Source organism: Eschrichtius robustus, chromosome 13, assembly GCF_028021215.1.
Source record: "Eschrichtius robustus isolate mEscRob2 chromosome 13, mEscRob2.pri, whole genome shotgun sequence".
NCBI classification, from domain to species: domain Eukaryota; kingdom Metazoa; phylum Chordata; class Mammalia; order Artiodactyla; family Eschrichtiidae; genus Eschrichtius; species Eschrichtius robustus.
The window spans coordinates 1,296,795-1,322,403 of record NC_090836.1 but is presented as its reverse complement, the minus strand read 5'-3'; the positions used below and the strand labels follow the sequence as shown (position 1 = coordinate 1,322,403).

At 55.7% G+C, this 25,609-nt stretch overlaps 1 protein-coding gene across 1 annotated transcript in view; it reads left to right on the top strand.

Moving 5' to 3' along the window:
• Positions 1-25,609, top strand: part of CACNA1C (calcium voltage-gated channel subunit alpha1 C) — a 447,611-nt gene that overhangs the window by 293,057 nt on the left and 128,945 nt on the right. Inside the window, 2 exon segments of the mRNA XM_068562083.1 lie at positions 14,664-14,754; positions 21,249-21,275. Of these exon segments, the coding sequence (XP_068418184.1) occupies positions 14,664-14,754; positions 21,249-21,275 (118 nt within the window).

Here is a 25,609-nt window from a genome sequence, read left to right as displayed (position 1 = left end):
TCCGGCCGCCGTGGGGTGACCGAGTCTGTGGCCCAGCCTCCGTGGGGAAACGCGTGGCCCCCTGTGAGTGCGGGGACATGCGGGTGGGCGCTGGTTGTCATGGGTCTGCTTCCTGCAAGCCTGGCTCATTTCTGAAGACAGACAAGGGCAGGTTTTCCTCCTGCTTATGGTGCTTACAGGTCCACTTCCTCTAAACAGACACGTAGGTTTCAACACTGTCTCAGGACAGGTCACGCAACGTGCTCAGAGGTAGCCCAGCCGGAACCTGGCAGGCCCTCCCGGAACAGAGCAAGCAGGTTTTGCTGGTGTCCAGACCCCCCGACGTTAAGCCTGTACTTGGGCTTCACTGCAAAGACAGTAAACTTCCCTCCTCCTGCCCCTGGTCTGGATCCACACCGGGGTGACGGTCAGCACACCCCTCCTCCAAGGAGAGGGTGAGCAAGAATACTGTGTCTGCCCTTAAGACCCTGTTCTCAGAATGCGGTCCCCGAGTGGACAGTGTCCTGTAGAGGTCATCAAGGAAGGCGGGGGGTCAGTAGACTGTCCTGTACCCAATGACGTCCAGATAGTAGGCTAGGACAAGAAAGAAAGCCGTTTACTCAGCTTCATGAAAATATACACTTTTTGCAATTTAGACTTAATTCATATGAGTTCATCAGACTGACCAAACTTACCCCTGCAAAGAGGTCTGCAGGGGAAACTCACCAGACAGAGCTGTGATGAAAGTTTTATCCTCTCCAAAAATATACATTTGAATTTCAATAAGGTTCTTCAGTGTTAGGCTTTTTTTTTTTTTTTTTTTTTTTTACAAAAAAGTAAGGATATTAAGATATTTTTAAACGTCCAGACAGAAGAGCTTTTGATGGTTCCTAAATACATGTTCTAAAAATGACTTGCCAAGCACAACGCTGGTTTTGACTAACAGACCCTAAGTCCTATTCAGAGGGCTTCAGAATGTGCCCGATGCAGGCACACAAGCCCTCCGAGACTAGAGGTCAAGAGAAAACAAAAATACAGGCCAAAAGCTATTAAAGAATGATTACAGCTGCCCTGGAACTTGTCTGTCCCTCTGCTCCTGGGGTGAGATAATAGATCTGTTCTCAACAACTTGCTGATGAGGTGAAAAGCCCTAATTAGATGCTTGACAGGCTGGCTTTAAGGGGAAAAGCCTTTGTTTACCTTCCCAATTCGAAGCTTCAAATCAGCTGGCCCAACCCTTATACCTCATTTCAGTGACTCCTGAGATAGGATAATGGTATCCAGTATCAGGCCAGTCACTATGCTAACAAAATTCTCTGAAAATAGCACATGCACCCACACCAGGCACGTACACTCACACATGGGCAGGAGGAAATTGAGGACCCCTTTCCTGACAGGAGCGTTCAGAATTAGTCTCATTGTGTTTACTAATACTTGCTCCAGCCAGCGGGTCCGGCTGGGACAAGAAGCTTGGTGTGATGTCTGCTATGTGCAGTAGAGACAGAGGAAAAGATCGGTGCTACCACCTGGGGGGGCGAGCATCTTCTTGGTGCGAGAAGTACGGCCAGCGGTAGGGGGTCCCAGCCCCCTTGCCCGCGGCTCCTTCCACGACTGTGCAGTGACTGGGAAGCTGAGCTGGTTGGTCGCTGACCGTCAGGCAGAGCATCCTAGGTTTTCACCAGGAAGGCCCCAAGCTTCAGTGAGACTTGTAGAGCTGCTTCTTTTTTTTTTTTTTTTTAATGTTACTATAGTTAAGTTTTTTCTTCTTGTTGTTGTTGTTTTTAATTAATTATTTATTTAGGGCTGTGTTGGGTCTTCGTTTCTGTGCGAGGGCTTTCTCTAGTTGCGGCGAGCGGGGGCCACTCTTCATCGCGGCGCGCGGGCCTCTCTCTATCGCGGCCTCTCTTCTTGCGGAGCACAGACTCCAGACACGCAGGCTCAGTAGTTGTGGCTCACGGGCCTAGTTGCTCCACGGCATGTGGGATCTTCCCAGACCAGGGCTCGACCCCATGTCCCCTGCATTGGCAGGCAGATTCTCAACCACTGCGCCACCAGGGAAGCCCCTAGAGCTTCTTCTTGAGCCTCTTAGACGGTATAAAATCATTTCCCTGAATTATAATTTCCATAATCCCTTAATGGATGGATTCTATCAATTCGTTAAGTCACCCCTTGATTAGAAGAGTTGTGAGCACAGCAGTAGGAGGTGAATGGCCCTCATCCTTCTCTCCTACCTGGAGGCCAGGGTTTCCGGTTTGCACAATCGTGCTGTGTTTTTGTAGACAGAGTAGGGGCCTGAGAAGGACAGGCCACCTGACTTCCAGGCCCTGCCCAGTAGCCGATGGGCAGTTCGCCTCTCTCGGTTTCCCTGTTTGTAAAAGGAGGGGTTGGATCAGACAGCTGCAGAGACCCTTTCCAGCTCTGGCTTTTGTGTCTATAGTCGGAAGTTGACCAACATTAGCTTTTGCTCTGGGTCTCCTGCAGGATCCCCTGAACCCCGGAAGCGAGCTACTCCTTCTGAAAGACCCTCCCAGCGCCTGGTCCACCCTGCGCTCCTGCCTGGAGAGCCCAGCTCCACCATCTGCCTTAGGACCCGCCCTGCTCCCAGCCCTCCTCGGGCACCCCTCCCCTTCTACCTTCCCACGCCCACGCCCCTCCTTTTTGCTCCCACAATTCCTATCCCACACCTGTGTCACAGCACTGATGTACGTGACCTGTTGTACCTGTTCATCCATCTTATCCCCGGCTGGGTTGGGTTGTGCACCTGGAAAGGGAGGGAAGCTTCGCATCCCCACCACTATCCGGAGCCTGGCAGATAGGCCGTCAGTGAATACTGGTAGGAAAAGGGTGGAAATTAATGGAGAAAAGTGGGGTCCTGGCCTGGAAGTCTTTGAAATTCTGCCATTGGCAACAGATGACCTGGACCTGCCTTGTGACCATGTCAGGCTAAAACCAGACAGGACCAGACCTGGTCCCGCAGAGGCTACATAATGAATCAGACACACAAATTAATTTTTCATCTTCCGTTTCTTGGCTGTCAACACTCCTCTCTGACTTCTGGGAGAAAACGGACTATTCCTCGATTTTCTTCTTCACGTACCCGCCTCTTCTCCCCGTTCTTCTTCAGATACATCCAGAGACTTGCCAGAAGTATCCTTATTTTATTTTTCTCTCAGGGAGGTCAGCTAGCCAGCTACGCATGGCAGTCGGGAAAGGGTTAAGAGAGGACCCAGAATAACTTCCCAGCTGCTTCTTTAGGACCGGAAAGCTGAATACGTTTAAGGCTTGAAAAGGTCAACTCCCTTCCAAGGGACAGGGGTTTGATTTCATCCATTATGTGGTCTTCGGCAGAACGCTCATTTCATTCACTGGCAGAGATGGAGATTTATGGGCTAAATGTTATCACCAGCTGAGACTTAATGAGATCTCAACTGTAGCTCCTGGATGGAGTGGAAAGCAGCCATTTTGGTAATAAATAGAGAACAGCATCTAATTTGTAAATTCCTCTTTCTGTTGCTAAGTTTAATCAGATCAGTGAAACTGAAGGGAATTGTTGATGACCAAAAGTTATTTTCCATGCCTTAATCTGGCCAGGAAGCATTACTCCTAATGGAAGTGGCGTGCTTCTCTGGCAGTGGTAGGGGATGACATTTGTCATTAGACTAACCCAATTGTTGCATATTAAAAAATATGTTTAGCCCCAAATCTATTTAAAACCAAACTGGAACTGAGGCCGCATATCACTCTGCTACTAGTGTCACTGGTTCAGAGAAGAAAAATTCTTTCCAGATGAGCTACAGACCTCTGTAGCAGTGCCATCCCCAAAGGGTCCACGGCCCATGAAATTTCATCCTGACCAAACAGAAGCATCCAGCGTAAGGCTCGGTGGACCACCATGGCGGCCAGGTGTGGTCACAGCCTCTCTGGCATGGCAGAGAACAGGTGGAGAGGACAGAACACAGTCTCTGGTGGGTCCTGGCTTCAGTTTAGGGTTAAAAAGGAGAATTAAAGGGGCACCAAGGGGGGGGTTAGTGCAGCTCTCTTTTGTCCAGTCCTGCTTAAATCTTTTGTTCATGAGTAATCACAGTTTTTACAAATTGCCTTCTCACAAGCTGTTAAGCCTTTCCAGGGCAGGGACCCTGTCAGGGTAGGTGACTGTTAACACACAGTAGGGACATCATGAATATTCATGAAGGACTGACAGCCTTGGAGGTGATGCCCCAAAGGGAACGTGGTAACTGCAGCCCACCGTGGGGAGCGGCCGAGAACACATGCACATCACCAATCAGTGCTCAGACTGCACGTGACCTTTTAGATGCAAAACAAGTGGTCCTGAGGTCCTTCTCTTGGGCCCGCGTTTTGCTTTTTGATCCCCAGTAAATCCATCCAGCGTCTGGGCGTTGCACACACAGAGAATTATTACTGATGAAGAACCTCCTCTGACCTGTATTACCTTTAATCCTCACTTAACCCTCCAAGATCGGTATTATGGTCTCGGTTTTTTCGATGAGGAAGATGGGGTTCAGATGATTTTCCCAAGACGAGACAGCCAGTAGGAGGCTTAGCCTGGTCCCACACCGAAGCCTGTCTGGCTGTGAAGACCACCCACTTCCTCTTTTGCCAGGCAGCCCCTATTGCCCGAAACACCTGGTGACAGGAAGGGGGTGGGGGGACGGGGGACCTGGTTCCTGGGCTCAGCTCTGCTACTCAGAGCTCCGTGACCTCGCACAAACCCTTCCTTCCCCGGCCCTTAGTTCCCTAATATGCGAAAGCGGTGCTGACATAACCCCGGCTTTGTATAGATCCTTGAGCCCCCGCTGGCCCTGCCTTTCTTCCAGTGCTGTGCTCTGGCATCATGGGGGCTGGGCCAGGAAGAGAGTGTCCTCGTTTTGCAGACTCTGGTCCTGTCCCTCTCGGCCGGGCAGCCGGCGGCCAAAGGGGAAAGTGCCCACCATGTGAGGACTTCGCACGGCCTCTCTCCGCCCCCGGCAGCTGACCTCTCCGTGCCGGTCTCTGGTCTTCTTTCCCAGAGCCAGCATCCTGATAAACGTCGTCTTTGCCTTGAAGGCGTCCAGCGGTAGAATCTCAGCGCTGGAAGGCAACCCAGAGGCTCTCCCTGCTCACATCCTCATCCTGTTCCCCACCCCCCGCCCGTCTCCTGTCTCCTCCCACACCCGGCCGGCCCTGCAGCCCCTCTGCCCTCACCCTGCTGACCTCCCATCTGCCGGGGGCTCGGTCTCCCGCAGTATCGTGGGAATAAAAAATAGGCCGCATCTCCTTTCTGCTTCCCCGGATCAGGCAAATGCCCTGTCTTCACACCTCTTTTGCGAACCATCAGTAAAGGATTTCTCCTGCAATGCGATCAGCAGAAGTAATAGAGCCGCTTGAATCTGCCCAAGTCCCCCCGCCAGCGCCCTGCCCCTGCTTACCTCGTGGACCACACACGCCCCTTCTCGCATGATAAGCCTGTTCCATGTCCCACTCTGCCCCCGCCCCCTGGTGCCCCGTGACACCGTTTGAAAACCAGAACTTCTGTGTCCTTTCCTCTCCTCTGGGTTTCCTGGGCCACTGAGCCCACAGCGTGAGCCTCATAGGAGCCAGGACCCTGAGGGGAGCGGTGTCAGGGTGGCAAGGCCCAGGCGACCCAGGTTGGCCCCCATTGAAGTCATTTCTTTTTTTTTTTTTAAAGCACTTGTTTTTATTTATTTATTTATTTATTTATTTATTTATTTATTTATTTATTTTTATATTTATTCTTGGCTGTGTTGGGTCTTCCTTTCTGTGCCAGGGCTTTCTCTAGTTGCGGCAAGCGGGGGCCGCTCTTCATCGCAGTGCGCGGGCCTCTCACTATCGCGGCCTCTCTTGTTGCGGAGCACAGGCTCCAGACGCGCAGGCTCAGTAGTTGTGGCTCACGGGCCTAGTTGCTCCGCGGCATGTGGGATCTTCCCACTCCAGGGCCCGAACCCGTGTCCCCTGCATTAGCAGGCAGATTCTCAACCACTGCGCCACCAGGGAAGCCCCCCTGAAGTCATTTCTGACATGGGCATCCCATGTCCTGCCAGCGCCTCCGGGCCTGCGGCTGTGGAGACGGTGGTCCCTGGTCCCTGGGTTTCAAACCATCTCTCTCTTCTAAAGAAGAGCAGTCAGCCTCTCCAGCAAGCCCAGGTCTCCTGAGAAACTCTGGAAGAGTTCTAAGGTTAAGACTTAGATGACGCCTTTGATGGGGTTCAGGCCTCAGAGGGCGGATCTGGAGGGCAGGGCGGCTCAGTGGAAGCAGCGGAGACATTGTCCCGTGTGAGCCCAGCCGCTGTCCTCGCTTGTGTGCTGTGGGGCAGGGTCCCCTCTGGCCCTCGTGGGTCACCCGGCCGCAGGCCTTCCCGAGTCGGCACTGGAGAAGGAGGGCCTCGAGCAGGGCCGGATCCGGGAGGCAGCGAGGGGACGAGGCGAGTGGGCATCTCCTGGTCCCTGAAGGCAGCCAGGCCGCCGTGGGGACGTTTCCAATGCGCAGGCAGACTCTTCGCCCTCCACCCCTTTCCTTGGTCCTTGTAGAACCAACCTGCTGAGCAGGCAGAAAAGACTTCCTGTGTTTGGAGACAGAGACCAGGTCCCCTCACCACCTCATCTAAACCAAACCTTCCCGGTGTCTTCATAGAACGAGGGCGCAGCCCTTCCCCGTCCCAGAACTTTACCTCGGCCGCCCCGGTGGACGTGGTCCTGACGGGGAGGGCAGCGTGGCCCCCAGGGCTTTGCCCAGAGCAGGGTTCTAGTGGGTCCTGCCATGCCGCTGAGACCGTCTCGAAGGAGCCGTGGACCACTAAAGTGGCGGGAGAACCGGGGCCTGCGTCCTCCCCAGGGCGCGGAGTCACCTGACAGCCGCCAGCGCCCGACAGGCGGAGCCGGGAGATCAGTTACAGTAAAAGACCTCCTGCCGAAGGGGCAAGTCGGGGGGTGTTCTGACCGCTGCCCTGAGCTCCTCCAGGGATGTGGGATCTGGGAGGCACTGTGGGATTGGGAGCTGAAGGGAAAACGCCATTCCCAGAGGCAGCCTGGAAGCTAGGCAACAATTTGCTCTCCTGCCGGGGGAGAGGCAAGGCCGAGGCCTCCCGAAGAAGTGCTGCCCTCATCAGGACGGCACTGCTCACTCGCCCTGTAGGGCCTCCTTGGGAAATCTGACCCGAGCCAAATTTATCCTGAGCAGCAGAAAACAGGGAAGGAGAAGACGGAGCCCAAGAAGAAGGAGAAAGTGAGAGAGGATCCTAAGCCCCGTAGGCCCTTGTGAGCAGCACAGACCGGGCACAAGTGTGACACATGGACCTTTGGGGCGGGGGCTGGGATGACCCCGTGCTCGGCTGGGATGACCAAGGGTAGGCTTTCAGCTGGTGGAAAGGGGACCCGACCTCCAGCACCAGCTAGCTGTGTGACCCTGGGCAAGTCACTGACCCTCTCTGGACCTTCACGGTCTCCACTGTAAAAAGGAAGGGCTGGCCTGCCCTCTCTAGCCCTGCAACACATGTAGGCCTCAGTGGGGAAACTGAGCCGCTGAGGAGGGAGATAACAGGCCCCAGGTCACAGAGCTCCACGGTGGCAGAGCCAGGATCCAAACTCGGGCCCCCTGACTCCAGAGCCCAGGCTCCTACCCAGCTGTGCCCTGGGCAGGATTATAAAGTGTGTGGCTTCTCCCAGGACCCTCGCCGCAGTCTCTGCCCTCCTCCCCCTCCCAGTGATCCCAGCACATCCACAGGCCCCGTCCTCTCTCCTGATTGGGAAAGGGCTTTATGGATTTATCCAATATAGCTGGGGTCTGAATCCCGGATCTCATGAGATGCTCTGCTCACTTTGAATAGGTGGCTTCATTCGCTAAGCCTCAGTTTCCTGATCTATGAAATGGGAACATGTAATGGGGACATATAATCTCTCACAGGGCTGTTTTGAGGCTTGAGTCAGATGATACATGTCAAGTGTCAGGGGAGTCGCTGGCAAGCAGCGAGTGGTGGGAAACCGAGCTGTTATTACGATCCTGCAGGTAGAAATGACTGGCGTTCCTCTCATGCGTCCGGGACGAGAGAATTCAAGGCCCTAAAATGAAGGGGTGACTGGCAGACACCACTGGGCTGGGCCGGAGGGGGATTGGGGACACAGCCATTCTCTGTCCCTTGCATGTGACACCGCACGGGTGACCCTCCGCTAAACCTGGCCTTGTGATCTAGAACAATGCCATCTGCAACCTAAAAGTAGTTTTGTGCCTAAAACAGTTGGGTTTCCAGAGGAATCCTGCACGGAAGGGCCACCATCACCCAGGTCTGGAAGATCCTGTCTCGGCCCCAGTGGTGGCAGAGAGCTGTTTCCCTCGGGGGTGTCCAGCCCCTCCCGTTTCCCCAGAGTCCCAGGGGCCTGAGGATGGTCCACGCAGCCCCGTCACCCCCAACGAAGGTGGGCCAGGTGGGAAAGGAAGGGGGGACGTGTACCAAGTGCAGACCTTCGCCTGGTGCAGCTGCAGCCCTCCCCGGCACCCCCATCGTAGCTGAGGTGGCCCAACTCGTTGGCGCCGTGATGGTGGAGAGAGGTTTTCTGCTTGGGGGCGCTGGATGCTTACGGCCTGCTGGGAGCACAGCGGCCTGGCTTCCTCCTCCGGATGGTGGCCGCAGACCAGGGGCGGGCGTTTCTGCCTCCTCTGGTTTATGGCAATAAAATAATAATTATTACGATGGCACATCGAGCTTATACTGTGCCTTTTCAATAAGGCCACTTTGTTAGGCTTCTTAATATTTAATCCTGTTTTAGATTCACTTTCCGACGGCTTAAAATCAACCAGGTTTTAATTGCTTCTGTGGAGGCAGCCCTGCCGGTCCCCGGGCGGGCAGGACTCTGCAGAGGAGGCTCTGGGGGCGACGTGACCTTCAACCCAGACGGGCCCCGCGGCTGGGCACTATCTCGCTTTCTCTCTCCCCACCTCTTTCCGCTTTTCTCTACGATCTGCTTTTCCTCCCCTGCTCCATCTCTTTCTTTCCCTTAGAAGAGACCTTCAAGTCATCCTGTAGTTCAGTTTATTCATGAGAGAGATGAAGAAAATGAGGCCCCCAAACCATCACGTGCCTTGCCGAGGGTTCGGAGGTACCCCGTGGCGAGGCCAAGGCTAGGACTAGCGTTGGCGTTTCCTAGACCTGGGTGCCAGGGAGGTTCCTGAGAGCCTGAGTTGGGCAGAGACGCATGGAGAGAGCTCCTTCACCCAGCAGCCTCAGACCACCAGTGGCCGTGGGCTGGATCTCCCCAACTGCAGAGAAGCCTGAGATCGAGGTGTCGGCAGGGCTGGTTCCTTCTGAGGCCCTGAGGGGAGACGGCTCTGGACCCCTGTCCTTGGCGTGTAGACGGCCTCTTCCCCACCCCACCCCCGGGTGTATCCTCCCGCCTTCCGCCGTGCATGCCTGTGTCCAGATTTCTTCTTCTGATAAGGGCACCAGTCATAAGGGATTAGGGCCCACCCTTGTGATGGCGTTTTAATTCAATCACCTCTTTAAAGTCCCTCCCAGCTCCAAACACAGCCACACTCTGGGGTTCCAGGGGTCAGGATTTCAACCTGTGAATTTTGAGGGGACACATGTGGCCCTAACAGACAGGATGAAGCCCGATTACGGGGGTTTGGGATTCCAGGTTGGAGTCAGCGAGGCAGGAAATTAGGACTCCTTTTGCTTGTTAACCATAACTTCGATTAGTACTTTCGGAAAAAGAATACTAATCAGACCACTTGTATGCAAAAAAGATGATAAAACGGGTGTCTGGCCAAGTAAGTGGCAAAGTCAGTTCTCTAGCTCCATCTGTGAGTTCGTAGGAGGCTGGCAACTAGATCCTGCCGTCGGGCCCGCCCAGGATTGGCAGTTGGGCCGGCCCTGGAGAAATGCAAGTTCAGGTTGGCGGAGAAATGCCCTCAGCTCCTCCGGCTCCTGACACCCCCGGGATGCCTGGCCCTGAGCCCCCAGGCCTCTTCCACCAAGAGCCGCCCGGAGGATCCCTCCACCCGATGGTGCGGCTCCCAGCTCAGTGCTGGGCTCTGCTCTCAGCCAGTCCCAGGAGGGGCCGGCCGCTCCTGCCGCCCCGGCCCACGGACAAAGTCAGGCTGGCACGGTGACGGAAGGCTCCAGACTCACAGGCCTGCCCACCTCCGCCCACGTCCGCCCCTCAATCTCTCACCTGGAGTTTTGCCCTGAGGCCGTCCTGTCAGTCCCGATGCACAGAAAGGTCTGAGGCAGAGGGTAGGGCGGCAGCTGGTGTGACAGGGGGCCCCCAGATGTAGTGAGTAAACCCGCGGGGGGCTCGCGAACCCCAGTGCTCCTGAGGACACCGGTCTCCACGACCACTTGGGTCCCGTGCACTCCCAGCATGGTTCACGCAGTTTCCAGTCTGAGATTATCCTGTGGTGGAAGTAGCTTATGAAAACCAACCCCCCCAGGACCCACACAACTGCTGTCATCTTCCTTCCCTCTCCCCACCTCCCTCGAGATGCAGAAACGTGGTCCTACTAAGCGCCGTACAAGCAAGTTGCCCCCAAGAGTGGAAGTTTGGGGAGAGAATCCGTTCTTGGCAAGATGGAGTTTGTACAGCTCACTGATGTTCCTAAAAATGTAATTATGTTTCCACCACCTGCAGTGGCAGCTGTTAATTACTCTTTCACGAAAATCTCATTTTCTTTCGGAATCTGCTCAGCAGAAGCCGAGGGACAGGACAGCCCAGAGACCCACATTTGATCCACAATCCCTGGTAACGGTGAAGTTAGAAAGTCAGGAAACTAGCCTCCCCTCAGCATCCTTCCTGAGTCCACTCAACAGCACGTTTCATTCCTCAGAGGCCGTTCTTTACAGGAAAGGTGCGCCCTGGCCCCTGGATTCTCTGCCGTCTTTCTGCCTCAGTTTCCAACCCACAGGTCATCTGAGTGGCCAGTGGGAGACTCAGGCTTGCCGCCTCCCCGAGACTTAGGGCCCAGCGTTAGCAATCCCAGCCTCGGCCGGCCTGGACTCTCAGTTTCCAAGATGAACCCAAGGCGATCTCTAGGGTAACAAGTCCCTAAACGAGTCGGCTGTGGCCTCTGTCTAACCCCTTAGAAATAGAAACACAGACCATCTTCGCCCCGTCAGGTGCTTGTGGGATAAACTGTCACAAATTAATAGGATCTAATATGTGGATGTAAACCGTGATTTAAAGCAAGGAACCTTTAAATCCAGACCTTGACCCCAAAGAGCAGCTCCCCAGAGACTCCTGCCCACCATCAAGGGCATGATTGGAGGCTCTTCCGACCACGTTCCACGCGGGCGGCTGCCACCTGTGCCCACGTGACTCACCAGGCCTGGTCAAGTTCAGTTATAGAGGGAAAGGCCGTGTTTTTATCAGGCTCTTTCTATTATTTTTAAAGTGATCGCATAGCTATTTCTGAAGTCAAACAAGATGGGACAGTATCGGTGCCAAAGCCAAAAGCTGGATGAGCTTCTGTGCAGCAGGTCAATGACCTGGGCCCCCGCCGGCCAGGGCTGTCCCCTCAGGCGTCTGTGTGGACAGACAGACTTGGAGGCTGGCAGCCCGTTACCCCTCCCACCGCCAAATAAAAGACCCCTCACAATGAGACGCTCACCTGAGTGACCCTTGTCATTCTAAACTGACATGTATCTTCTTCTAGAAGGGAAATTTGCTAAGTCATCCATTTCAACTCTTTAACTCTCAGCACTGTTTTCGTATAGGAATTTTGAGAAGTGAACAAATAATGCTACTGGTTGTAAAGTTTCTGTTTATTCCAAGCTTTGTGTTGGTTGTTTTCGTTTTTGTTTTTGTTTTGGTGTGCGAAGCATTGTTTTAAACTGTTTTCTTTTTTTATTAAGGTATAGTTGCTTTACACTATCATATTAGTTTCAGGTGTACAATATAGAGATTCAATATTTGTATAGACTATATTCCATTTAAAGTTATTATAAAGTACTGGCTATATTCCCTGTGCTGTACAATATATCCTTGTAGCTTATTTATTTTATACATAGTAGTTTGTACCTATTAACCCCCTACCCCTATCTCCCCTCTCCTCCCGTCCCGCTCCCAACTGGTAACTACTAGTTTGTTCTCTATATCTGTGAGTCTGCTTCTTTTTTTGTCAGAGTCACTAGTTTGCTCTATTTTTTAGATTCCACATATAGGTGATGTCGTATGGTATTTGTCTTTCTCTGACTTATTTCACTGAGCATAATACCCTCCAGGTCCATCCATGTTGTTTCAAGCTTTGTATTGTGAAGACACGTGTGTTTCGGAGATGGCTCTTTACATGGGGTAAAAACAAGCCTGACCCTTTCCTCTCATGACCAAATCTTCGGGATTCCCACTAACAAGTAGGGATGAGTTGGGACCCTCCTGGGTATCCGTCTCCTCAAAATCAGTACCCACCTGCCAGTGTAGACGTTTCTGCGGGAGTGACCCCTTCTCCCCAGGATCCATTGTTTGTTTTGTGTTGTTAATTCATGTGATTTGGGGTTTGGGTCCTATTTTGTTCTGTGTTCTTACCTGTTTTATCAATTTTTACTATCTCTTAGTTTGTTTTTGGAGGTTAGCGGGACGTCCTGTGTGGTCGCCAAGTCCCCTGTTTCTTTCTTTGCCTGAGGCTGACCCTGAGCTCTGTCCACGTCTTACCCCTGGTTTTCGACTCTGAGACGTCTTGTCTGTGAAAGGAAGCGCCCGGCGGGCTTGCTTGATCAGAAGGAAGGGGAGTTTGCTTGGTCTAATCGCCCCCCAGAAACCCATTGTGACATCCCGCATGCCCCCGTGCGTGTAAATTATGTGCGGGTGCCCACGGGGCAGGGCGGGAGCGCGCTTCTAGTGTGCGTGCGCGTGCGTGTGTGTGCATGTGTGCGAGGGGAGGATAGCCTGTCCCACCCGGAGCCACCACCTTGTTGTCCCTTCAAATGTATAAAGTCAGCAGGCGTGACAACCAGCAACGGCTGAGCCCTGTTGGGGCCTTTCCTTTGAAGAGCGCCGGCCAAGGTTAAGGTCGCTGAAGGTGCCAGCTGTGAACGCTGTGAAATCCAGCACCACTGGCTGCTCCCCGTGCACCTGTGATGCCCCCAGAGCCTGCTCGGCTGTAGGAATCCCATCTTGTCTGGGGTGTAGCCCGGGGGCCATCAAGGTGAGCACGGGGCGGGGGCCCGAGACACCTGTGATCCAGTCTGAGCCCCCAACCACTGTGTGACCCGGGCACCTGGCCCTTCCCTGGACCTCACTTCCCTGTCCCGTGACGAGAAAGCTGGGCGATGTCCAAAGTCCATCCAGCACCAAGCTTCCTTGAAATGATGTCTGGATTTGTTTTCACCCAAGTTTATGGAAAAGGAGTCCAGGGTGGACACAGGACAGTCAAGCGTGTGGGAAGTCGTGGGCTTTCCGGCTGTGTCTCCCACATTCTCAGAATGAGTCTCTCACACCTGCCCGACTTGACTTCATCCAAAAGAAAAGAAACCGGGGACGTCCCACATCCAGCAGCATCCGTACAACCAGTAGAATTATCCGTACAGCGTGATCAGTTCCTGGGCTGTGGCAGCCCCAGGGGCACTTGTCACTGGTCCCACGTCACCGGATGCCACACCCTCACTCATGCAGGTTCTGTGGCCACTAAGGCCTCCTGACCTGCCCGCCAGATGAGGGTTGCTGCCCTGCAAGCAGGGCTGAGCCATGACCGAGGATGGGACGGCCATTCTAAAGGACAAGGGCGGGAAAAATAAGGAACTCCTTGTGTGTCATGTTAAAAGGGCCATAGAAGATGAAAAAGGAGGAGAAGAATTCTTTTGAGATAAACTTTTATTTGGGATAAAAGATAATAATAAAAGAAACGGCTTCTTCTAGGCCACCAAACTGGGCTCCAAGCTAGAAAGCTCTGGCTGCCCTGGAAATCCAGCCCCTGCCAGCTCAGGAAGAGCCTGGGGATGGGCTGGGCGGGTCGGCCATAGTGGACGGTTTGTGTCCCAGCTTGGCCTGTGGAGCTGGGAACATCTGGATGCCGTGGGGAGGTGGTGTTCTTGCCATCTGTCTTCAGGCCACATCTCATCTCAGTAGTTTGGTGGGTCCCACACGGAGGCGCCTCATTCCTGTGTCTGCAGTGCTGACCTGAGTCCTGCGTGCGATGCTGGAAATGGCTGTTCCCTTTGAGCTCAACTTCAGGCTCTGTCCTAGACGGAATCGCCTCAGGACCCAGCATGCAGGACTCAGGACAAGGGACAGACCGTCCTCCAAATCCATCAAGTGGCTCACCCCCTAGAGAAGCCCTTTCCACAGACGGGCTGGGCCCTAAGTGTGGGGTTGAGGCCCCTTAGAATGGGGAGGGGGGTTGGAAAGAAATAAGAAAAATAAAATACTGTCATGAAAGCTTTTCTTTTTACGGCAAGGAGCAGACGCAAATGGGAAAGCACGCGCAGCTCGTCCGGGGGCATGGGGTCGAGGGCAGAGGAGGGACTCGGGTCGGTGTTCCCAGGCGTCTCCTCACACTGTCCCACTTACAGTGTCCTGGGTGGCAGGGGTCACCCTAGACGAGCAGCGGGCGTGTCAGTCGAGGACATGGGACCCGGCCGGGCGCTGCCAGGGCCTCCCCTCCCGGCCGGGGGGCTGCAGACTAACCCTTCTCTCCCCTCTTCCCTCCACGCCTCGCTCTGCATCCCTTCAACCCGACCCTGCAGTGAGCATGCCCACCAGTGAGACCGAGTCTGTCAACACCGAAAACGTGGCTGGAGGTGACATCGAGGGAGAGAGCTGCGGGGCCAGGCTGGCGTGAGTAGGCGCAGGGGGGCGGGAGCGGGCAGGGAAACCGAGTCCTGGGTGGGGAGGGGAGCCCTGGGGGCAGAGTGGCCCTGGCTGGGAGCTGCTCTGCAATCCTGCGCTTCCCGGGCAGGGGTCCGACTTTTGGATTTTGAGCCCCTTTCCATCCCATCAGAGAAACGTGTGTGTGTGTGTGTGTGTGTGTGTGTGTGTGTGTGTTGGGGGACTTTGAAGTCTGTTTCTTCCCAGCCCCTCACTCCCTTTCACCAGAGCAGCTTTGTTAGGTTCCCTGGGTCCTGCTAAGCGCCCTTTCATTTCTGATAAATGTGACCTGGAAGAAAAGCAGACAGGCAGGAAAATACACTGGGAGACGTGGGTCTTACCTGCAGCTCTGAGTTATCCACCCAGTGAAGGGAGCACAGGTGTCTGAAGTGCAGACTCGGCTAATAAAAGTGCACCTGTGCCGGCCCAGCTAGCCTCCCCAACGCAAGCCCCAGCCCCTGGTTTCCTGAGCTGACTGGAGCCCAGGACTGGGCCAGGTGTGCGGAGGGACAGCCCACGTGGCTTATCACCATCATCCATCCGTCTTAGCTCCGTCTTAAAAACAGACACCAGCGGTCCCTGGGAGATGCCCCCCCGCCAAGAAATGAAGGGAAAATGGTTTAACTGCTAAAAATGAGCAAACTGCTGGCTTCATTCCCAGTGTCTCAAAAAGCAGAGTCCACAGATTGAAGCCACGTTCCTTTAGGGGTCAGGCTGCCCTTGAGCGTGAGGCCTCCGGCAGTTTCCAGACTCCACTGTGGGAAGTGGGAGCTGCTTGTCCTGGTCCCTGGGAGATGCAAGTCTCACCCCAGAAGCTAAAAGGGACGGCGGACAGAGGGCTCGGAGGGGGACCGGCCCCGAGGTGGCTGGGTGTCTGAGTCGCTCCATCGGCGGAACGGCTCCCAGCTCACCTCTCCCCGCCGAAATGCCTCCGTATCTGGGCCTTTTGAGAAGGTTTGGGTGCATCTAACCTGAGCCGGGCCAGCCTCCGAGCGAGGGGGCGGGTGGGCAGGAGCAGACCGTTTCCAGGGCACATGGACCTCACCATCCCTTCCCCTGACAGTGGCACCGGGGAGTCTGCACTGCTGATTCCCAGCATTGTTGGGAAGCTGTTATTGTCAAAATGTTGCTGAAATACAGCGCTAATTACATTCTGAAGCAACAGGCTGAGCCTTTCCCTCTTCCCTCCTACTGGAACCATACAAGCAAACGCTCGGGATTCTGGACGTTGGCCCCGGGCGGCCACGCTAGCGAAGGTGGATGGCAGGTCCCCAAAGGGTGGGAGGGAAGGTGACGAGGACCCCGCCCTCTGGCTCTGGGCCCACATGACAGACCCGGAGAGGCCGGGGCGCTGGCGCTCACAGTCACTGGAGAGGGTGTGTTTTGGGAGCTCGAGGCCCTGTTGGAAGGACAAGCCTGTTCCCACAGAGGGAGGGGGCATCTGGAGGACGTGCTCTGCAGGCGTCCAGGGCTCGGTGGAAATGGGCCGCACTCCCCACGAATATCCGAATTTATGCACCTGCTCTGTGCGGATAAAGTGCCTTGTCGCAGTGCTGGGATGGCAGTATGTCCTTAACAAACTACCGTCTTTCCCCGCCCCGCCCCAGACAACGGTGGGAGAAGACCGCCAGCGTTCCTGGTGGGGAAGCAGCGTGAACGGGCGGGGGCTGAGGCTCAGGCTGTGACAACCAGGGAGAGGCTGGCGTTTCTGAGGCGGAGAGTGAACGGCCCATGCAGCGGGATGAGGCCTGGCTGAAGGTGGTTCCGAGGGGGCAGGGCAGACAGACAGGGACCGCAAAGCGATGTTTTGCTGGGGAGGGGGCAGGCGGGCAGGGGAGGTGGTGAGAGGAAGGAGCTATCCTTCAAGTCTGAAGACAGAAGCAGTACAGACTGAAGTCACCAGCGGGGCTGCAGGGTGTGGAGGCCGGGACTCCGCTCTGGACCACATGCTGGAGACACCAGCGTAGAAACGATGAATGCGGTTACGTGGCACCGGGGTTGTTCACGGGGGCAGGAGGCCAGGGCTGAAGGCTGGGAAACCGACACGCAGAAGGAAAAGAACAAGGCACAGATGAAAAGGTGCCAGGGGAACAGACAAGCACAAGCCCGGAGGCCACCGGAAGAGGAACATCAAGCCCGAGCTCTCCGCTCACACCCTCATCAGGCAGCAAGCCCACTCGGTGCTGGGCTGAGGTGACACAGAGCCCGAGAGCAAGGTGACACCGTCTCCCTGGAGCTCACAATCTGGTGTGAAAGTGACACTGAGCCGTCACCGTAAGTTGGGAAAAGCGTTGAGAAGGCGGAGTGACTGTAATGCAGGGTTAGTAATGGAGAGACGCATTGGACTGGCAGGTTAAGAAAAGCTTCTTTGAAGGAGGAAAGTTTGAGCTGAGAACTGGAGGGGGACGTAGGAAGGAAGGATCTTCCAGCCAGAGGCAACAGTGGGTTCCGAGGCCGCTGGGGGGATGAGGGAGAGAAGGCAGACGCGTCCAGGGCAGGCCTGAGTGGGAAGGGGCGGGGCTGGAGACAGAGCAGGGCCAGGTAAACCCTTGATGGCCTTGGTCTTTGTCACAAGACCATGAGAAATCATTGAACATAGCTGGTTGGTTTGGTGAGCTTTCCATCCTTGAGGATCCTCGGACATTAGGAAGAGTCTGTGTGGGAGCGAGAGGCCCCGAGCGGCGGCACTCGAGCGAAGCGGCTGCCGCAGCAGCTCTGGGGGTGATGTTGGTGCGGCTCAGGCCAGGGTCACGTGCGGAGATGGAAAAGGGACGCGTCCTCTGTGTGTCCTAATTGCAGGAGCTGGAGCCTGGAGGCAGGCGGGGCGGGAACGGGCCGCAGGGGACCCTCCCTCCACACGTGAGGCCGTGGACGGGGAAATGGCAGTGGCCCCGGAGCTGCTGGGCCTCGCCTTTCCTCAGAGCGGAGGCAGGACCGTCTTCAAGACGAGAAGCCCATGAAGGAGACCAGCACTTACGGGACAGCCTTGCCTGAGACTAGGGCACAGCTGGCATCTGAGAGGGAGACGCGGACTTCCACAGAAAGAAGTGCCCGGTACTCTGGGACGGACCGAAGGAGGGAAGAGAGCCGTGCACCAGGAGTCCCAGATCTGGGCCCGGGCGGCAACCTCAGGCTCGCCCCCTGGGACGTGCGGGGCGGCTGCCCGTTTGGCTCCTGTGCTCTTGGCTCCTAGAGGGGCCTGGGAACCGCCTGCGGGGACCCCCTGCACCTCTTCTGTGTCTGCGGCTTCCGCAGGAGAGGCCCCGTGAGTGAGGCAGGCTGCACCTTGTAGAATGGCAGACCCCAATCCAGCTGGTGTGTGCGAGGTCCCTTTAGTCTCAAAGCGCACAGTTCTATAAAGAAGGTAGAGTCAGAAACAGGATCCGACGCAGAGGGTCGATGATACCTATGGACGTGCATCTCGTCACAGAAGTGAGCTGGGGGTCCCCGGATAGCACAGGAGATTCAAGCTCGTGGGTCCCCAAGAGGTGCACTGTGACGGGGTCCAGGGTCCGGCCCCTCTGGCCGCACCAGCCGTGCATGGAGTCGAGGACGTCGCCTCAAACGTGCGTCAGCCTAGATGGTGCCTGCAGCGCCATCTGACCGACGTTAGGGCGAATCGGGAGGATTCGGGGAATCGCTGTGTCACACGGCAGGGAGCAAACATACGGGCTTACAACTCTAAGAAGCGGAAAGGCTAAACATACAAGTAGCTCCCAAGGAGTTCAAATATTTGTCCAATGATGACAACTGCAAACTGGGTAACTGAGTGAAGCAGAGGGAGTTCCAGGCGTGTCTCCCGTTTTAAACCTTCACATCAGCAAAGACAACCGCGGTTTCCTGGGAGGTTTGTTGTGGAGGCCTGAGGGAAAGAGGCAGCTGGGCTGGACAAGCGTCAGGTCCACCCAGCAGGGCTGCACTCGTGGCCTTACATGCGAGTTACCCACTTTCTGCACCTGCTGCTCTTCAGGAATCCACGGAAAACACGGGGAGGAAATCCTACCTTGTAGAGCAGTAACTAAGGGGAGCCCGGACGCCTTCTGAGCAGGCTGGTCCCCAGCGGGGTCTGGAGCAGCCGGGCCCCCTGGTGTCTGTGGACTCGCTGGGATCCAGGGGGCAGCACCCGCCACCCGGCCGGAACGCAGGGCTGGGGGGACGGACACGGCGCCCGCAGGCTCCCGGCTCCCCTGCCCACCGGCGGCATGACCAGCTCTCCAAACCCCGAGCTGGTGGTCACCTCCCAGGACACGAAGCCTGCGGAGACCGGGTGCCTCTGGTTCCACGAAGTGCACTGACCCCTCCTACATGGGGAGTGTGAGGCCCTCCGCTCTCCCATACCTGGGCTTTCCTTTGTCTCCAGACACGTGCCCCCCGAGGCCCCCCCTTCTTACCTGGGGTGCTCCAGTAATACAGAGCTTGGAGGGGGTGAGTGCTTTGGCCCCAGCGAGCCTGGAATGATGCCCCCGACCTGAGAGCAGCAACAGCCATCAGTTCAGTGTGGCGTCCAGGCTCGCACATCAGGACGCGTAACCACGGGGGAGAGAAAGTCCCACTCCATTTCCTCCGCCTCAGAACGTTCCAGAACACCCAGGAAGGAGCCGCAGCCAGTGACCACGCTTACCCAGGACGTCATCCCCAACAGGAGCCCTGGTCCTCCTGCGCCGCGTCCCAGAGTCGCTGCCTGGGAGACGTGGACACTCAGACCTCAGTGCCCCACGCGGGACTTCTTAAGAACCCACTTTTGGGCTTCCCTGGTGGCGCAGTGGTTGAGAGTCCGCCTGCCAGTGCAGGGGACACGGGTTCGAGCCCTGGTCTGGGAAGATCCCACATGCCGCGGAGCGACTGGGCCCGTGAGCCACAACTGCTGAGCCGGCGCGTCCGGAGCCCGTGCTCCGCAACAAGAGAGGCCGCGATGGTGAGAGGCCCGCGCACCGCAATGAAGAGTGGCCCTCGCTTGCCGCAACTGGAGAAAGCCCTCGCACGGAAGCAAAGACCCAACACAGCCAAAAATTAATAAATTAATTAATTTTAAAAAAATATGTACTTAAAAAAAACTAAAAAAAAAAAAAGAACCCACTTTTGCTGGCGACCCACCGGACTGAGAGGCAGACTTACAGGGAGGGCGTGTGGCCTGCACTGAAGGGCCCCCGAGAGGCCTCTGGAACTCTCCGAGAGAAGGCGGGGCCGGGCCAGGCCCTGTGGCAGAGCTGCCAGGCTGCTGGCCGGCCATGCTAGCTCACGTCCCTCAGCGAGGGGTCATCTGTCCAGCAGGCCTGGCTGGCCTAGAGGAGGGAGCCCCGGCTCCCCACCGTCCAAGCGTAGCCGGAAGGCATTTGTTTTTCCACTAAACTGTGGCCCTAAGTAAGATGCCACCCGTGGCCCCGGCCTCTGCCCACGTGCCGTGTAACATGTGATTAAAACCCTGCAGCCGTCGCCAGCGTCTTTGCGTGGGAAAGGTTATCAGCTGGCGGTTCGGAGCAGTAAAGGCTCTTGGCTCTGGTTCTCAGTGCCCCAGAGACATAATTATCTCACGCACGATGACTCTGCCACCTGTCACATCTGCTGGTTTATTTTTTTTAATAAAAAATAGCAAGAGGGGCGTTTTCTTTTCTTTTTTTTTTTTTGAGGGGCGTTTTCTTGCTTCGCAGCAGAGCTCACTCTGTGCTGAGCTGGGACAGGCGGATTTTGTCCCCTCTTCATCTCTGACCGGCGCTCCGCACCTGCCTGCCCATCCGAGCACGGTCTCCCACCCGCGGCCCTGCCAGCGCTCACTCCCCAGACACCAGGGCCTTCCCGACATGTGGCCTTCCGCAGGGCCGTCTCAAGTGCCTGCATGATCTCTGGCCCCAGCCCGGCTCCATCCAGCCTCCCACGGGCCGCAGGGCCTCCTGGAAGTTTCCACCTTTCAGTGCCCCCCACTCACCCCGAGATGCCCCTCGAGTCAGCCACCAGCCCACCGACCGGTGCTTCTGTCCACAAGTCCCAGGTCTTCAGGGCTGCACAGCACTGCCAGCATCCAGGGTTTGTGCTCAGCCCCGGCCTGTTTCCTTGGGCCCAGGCTCCACACTCAGGCCAGGTCGTGATGGGGCCGGGCTCCTGTTCAGACAGCGCTGGGCCTCTGCCAGCCTGTTGCCGCCTGCAGTGTCCGAGGGCCGCGTCTGCAGGAGGGGCTCCTGTCCTCCACGACTGTTCTCAGGGCGTGGCCCCCGACCCCAGCTGACGGTCTGAGAACACGGCACCCGCTCCGGGGGCCGCGTCTCCACTTAGAAGATGCTAGATTCGTAGGTTTGTGGGCTGGGCCAGCCCTCGGTCTCCCCTTCAAACACACAGACACCAGGACGTGCTGACCGCAGGCCTGTCTCTCCAAAGCTGCTCCGTCCAGCGCCCATGTGGTCACCCGGGGACGTCTGAGAAAAGAGGGAAACGTGTGTGTCATTTGGTAACGTCTCCTCTTTCCCTTTCAGCCACAGGATCTCCAAGTCGAAGTTCAGGTGAGTGAGATGCCTCTTTCCTGCTGGGCTTGGGGACACCCCCGGCTGGGGGCTGAGGGAGGGCCTGCGGAGGGTCTGCTTTCCTTCTGCACGACTCTCGGGAAGAGGCTCGTGGATCAGACCCGGCGAGCGGCTCCGGGCTTGGGGTTTGGCGAGTTAGTGATGTTGGTGGCACTGGCCCTAGGAGGTTGTGAGATGCTGTGTCCCCCCTCCCTTATAAGATGAAGTCCGGTTGAAAGAAGTGCCACGTGGCCACTTGCTGCTGTTCTCGGCCGTGTTTATGGAAGGTGAGGGCACGCGGGTTCTGACGGTGCCGCTTCAGAACCTTCCTCGGGGCCCCGTCCTCGACCTGTCTGCCCCTCCAGCCTCGCCACCTACGCATCCCGCGGTTCCCGAACGTCCCCCGTCCTCTCGCACGTCCAGGCTTTTGCGTGGAGCCCTCCTTCCACCCGAATCGTCTCCCCCCCGGAGAGCTCGGGCTCCTGTTAAGAACCTCGCTGGTCCCGCATCTCCACACTTTCTGCAGACTCCCCTCCCTCCCCCCGGCGCTTTGCTCAGGCCTCTGTCACCGCCCTCCCCACGCGGGCTCCCGTGTCTCCAATAGGCTCCGTGAGCCTCCGAGGAGCCGAGCCGGGCGCCCGGCGGGTAGCAGGCTGTCCACCGTGTGCCCTGGATGGACAGATATGTGAGTAGGGGTGGGAATTCACTCCCACAAAGCCTGTACGAGCCAAAAAATACTGTGTTTAAGTTTCATTATTGATCTAACCCTGCTTCCCCAGCCTCACCTCCTGTGCAGCAGGAGCGTAAATAACATTAAATTTTAGTCCAGCCGAGCAGCGTAGCCCAAGGCTGCATTTTAAACTGTCCCTTAAGCTAAATGTTCAGTTCTCTTCTTTCCTCTGCCCAGCTCCTCTCCGGGGTGGAGAAGCAGGGCCGGGACTTCAAGACCCCGGAAGTACCCAGGCCTCAGTGAGGACTGGTCCTGCGGTCCACCCCGAGACCCCTGCTTGTTCCTCTGAACCGGGCCTGCCGAGGGGCCACACGTCCATCTGGTTGGGCCTCCACCCACGGTGTCCGTGGGCCCCATGTTTGCCTCTGGTCTTGAAATCGTTGCCTCTGGTCTCCGGCCCCCAGGCTCTTTGAGCCCATGGACACCTCCAGGCCCTCCGTGGACGGGCTGCGGGAACCGGGCACTCACCTACGCGCCGGCCGCCCGTCCCGCTCTGTGCCTGCCTGGGTAGAGCTCTAGGCCGAAGGCTGGCGTCCCCCAGGGCCCCGCAGACCCCGTGCTACACCCAGGAGAGGCACCTTCAGCCCTGATGTCCTGGCCTCCCCGTGACTATCTGGCTGTTTCTAGAGCTTGGCGCTCGGCCAGAGAATTGAATGAGGATGCCGGTGTGGGACCCTCTCCTCTCCTGCTGTCACCTGCTCCCATGTTCCGCTGGGGCTGGAAAATGCAGGCTTTCTCCCCTTGCACTTCCTCTGAAGCCAAGACCTCCTTCACATAAAAAACCGAGGGTCAAGTCTCGCAGGTCCAGCTCTTGTTACGGGAGAGAGCTCAAGAAATGTAGAAAATCCTTTGTCTCCGTAACGCTCGGATCTTACTGCTTTCTCTCCAGCACCTGGAGAAGCGGCTGGCACTTAGTGGGGATTTAATAAATACTAAGTGAAGGGACGAATGGATTGTCCTGCCCCCGGATGACATTAGGCTTGATGCAGACTGAAATGAAAGTTCTGTATTACAGCCAAAGCTGAGAAAGCACTTTGTGCTTCTGGCAGTTCCAAAGCCCCCTTGCAGGGAGAGAGTAAAGGGCTATAAAAATACATTTGAAAATATTTCCAAAACATCATTCTCATTACATGAAAATGGGTGACTCATAAATGAACAAATGAATGCGTGAGTGAATGAATGAACAAACGTGCTCTGGGGGGTGGAAGAGAAATCACAGACTTGCCTGGACTCGCTCCAGCATGAGATGACCCAGGAGACAGGGGGCGTTCTGTATCCAGTGCTCTAGGGTGTAAGTTGTGCTCTCGAAGAAGAGGGGGCACGGGGGTCCACATGGACCCCTGGACTCTGCTTGGTTTTGAGACGTGGCTCAACCTGCTGGTACCAGATCCCCCTCTGGGAAGGGCTCCTGCCCCTGCAGCTACTACTCAAGATACAACAGAAATACACAGAGAAGATTCTGTATTCATTCCCAAAAGGCTTATTACTAGTCAGTTGGCACCGTCAGTAAACCCATTTTCAGAGGAGGAAACTGAGGCTGAAAGAGGCCCGGGGCCACGTGGCTCACGCTTGGCCAAGTCAGGACCCACGCCCAGGACCCGGGCTCTGCACCGTGTGGTAAAGTCCTGCCCAGGTATCCGAAGCTGTTTCTGCCCAGCTGTGTGTCTAGGGGCTGCAGCGAGGGTTCAGGGGCCGCTCCGGGGCACAGCTGTTGAGTAGAAACACAATGCTGGACACTTACACCCTTTGTAAAACTTTCTAGTAGCCATGTTAAAAAAGTGAAAAGGAACAGGTGAAATTCATCTTAATATAGTTTATTTAAGCCAGTGCGTCTAAAACATCATTTCAATATGTAATTAATATAAAAAATGAATGACATATTTTATATTAATTTTTCTATGAAATCTTTGAAATCCCGTGTGTCGTTTACACTCACTGCACGCCCAGTTTGGACTGGCCACGTTTCATGTGTGCAGTAGCCACAGGTGGCCAGTGGCTACCACACTGGACAGTGTGACCCCACAGGGTCAGATGGCAGCTGTCTCATCTACACCCTACAGTCCAGTGGTGGTGTCTGTTTAGGGAATAACAAAGGCTGGCAATGGACTGAAAATGCCATCGAAATCACCAAGGTCGACCCTGAGCAACCTCTGTCTGCTGCAGACGCAGGAACAGCGTCCTGACCCCTCCTGTCTGTCTGATTGCGGCAGCTGACACGGGTATGGGAGGCGCAGGAGAAAAACACAGTAACACAGGGGAAACGGAAAGAGAATTTCTGCAACTCAGAAGTAATCTCATGAACAGTGAAGAGCCTCTTTTACTCCAGAAAAGAATCTAAAATTTGAGTTAAAACAAACCACACACACAAAGTATTCTCGATCAGTTTCTCAGCTTAACAATGACAAATAACAGAATTTGAGCCTCAAACTGGCCTATTCCATTTGCAAGACAATGATACAAAGTCACAGGGTCTTTAAAGGAAATACTAGAGCAGAGGTTTTAGGGAAATTCTGGCAAATTAAGGGACTTTTATAATATTAGGGCAATATTAGGGTATTCCCTTGGTAAGCCAAGTCTCTACTTTGAGGAATAAGGAACTTTGCAACATTTGGGGCTCAGAAGAGGACTTAAACAGTTACAGAACAAACGATTCTGAACGCCTTCTGCAGCTTGAAGGGATTAGTCAGATGACATGTTGGGGCTTGGATCTGGACGTCACAACGGTCTGAAGTGAACCCCTCGGGGGTCTGAGGTTGGGAGCCCTGTCTCGCCCGTCTTCAGAGAAATGTGCCTCCGAGGTCCCTTTACCTCTGCCGTCCCGTAAGCAATAAGGCACATGCCCAAATTTGCCGCAGTCGCTCATAGCCCATTTTTTGGTTACTTTTGTATAAAATAGTTAAATGTAAGGATTTTCTGGGTTGCTTGTTCTCAGCTCTGGCCACTGGAAAGAGCCCCAAGTGTCCACCATTTGGGTGCTGTCTCCTGTTCTAGATGCTTGTCCAAAATTCTGTGCCAAGCAAACTCCTTCAGGAGCACTGTCCCCTCCTCACCCCGACCCCATCCGCGGGGTCCTAAGCCTCGTCCACAACGCGGAGTGAGTAAGTGTGTGTAAAGTTTGCCTCTGCTGCCCTACCTGCCTGCCGGCCCAGGGGTCCTACTGTGTAGGACCACAGTGGTGGGCTGTGAGCCCATCACAGAGGACGCAACCCCTTCCCCTCAGGACCCTGCGATCTCAGTGGAGAAGCCGGAGTCACACAGTGAAGATACTGACCTACAGGAAACAGAGCATCGTGTCCTCTGGGGAGGCCGGCTGGCACCCCACGGTGGGCCAGGATGCCCTTCTGCGTGCCCCTGGGGCACCTCTACTAAGCCCACGTGGCGCGCGGCACCCTCGGGGTCCGTATCACCGACCCGAGTTTCCCGTCTGCGTGTTAAGCTGAATATCTAGTACTTGGCTCGGGGAAGATGTTTCAATAAATGTTTCTCGAGCGTGTAGCTAAGTGAGCAGCACGGACAGTAAGCGTGACTGGAACTTGGCAGCTGGGACGTCTAGAAAAGTGCGCCGCCGCTGGGGCCCCCGCTGAGCCCTAAAGCAAGGGGGGAC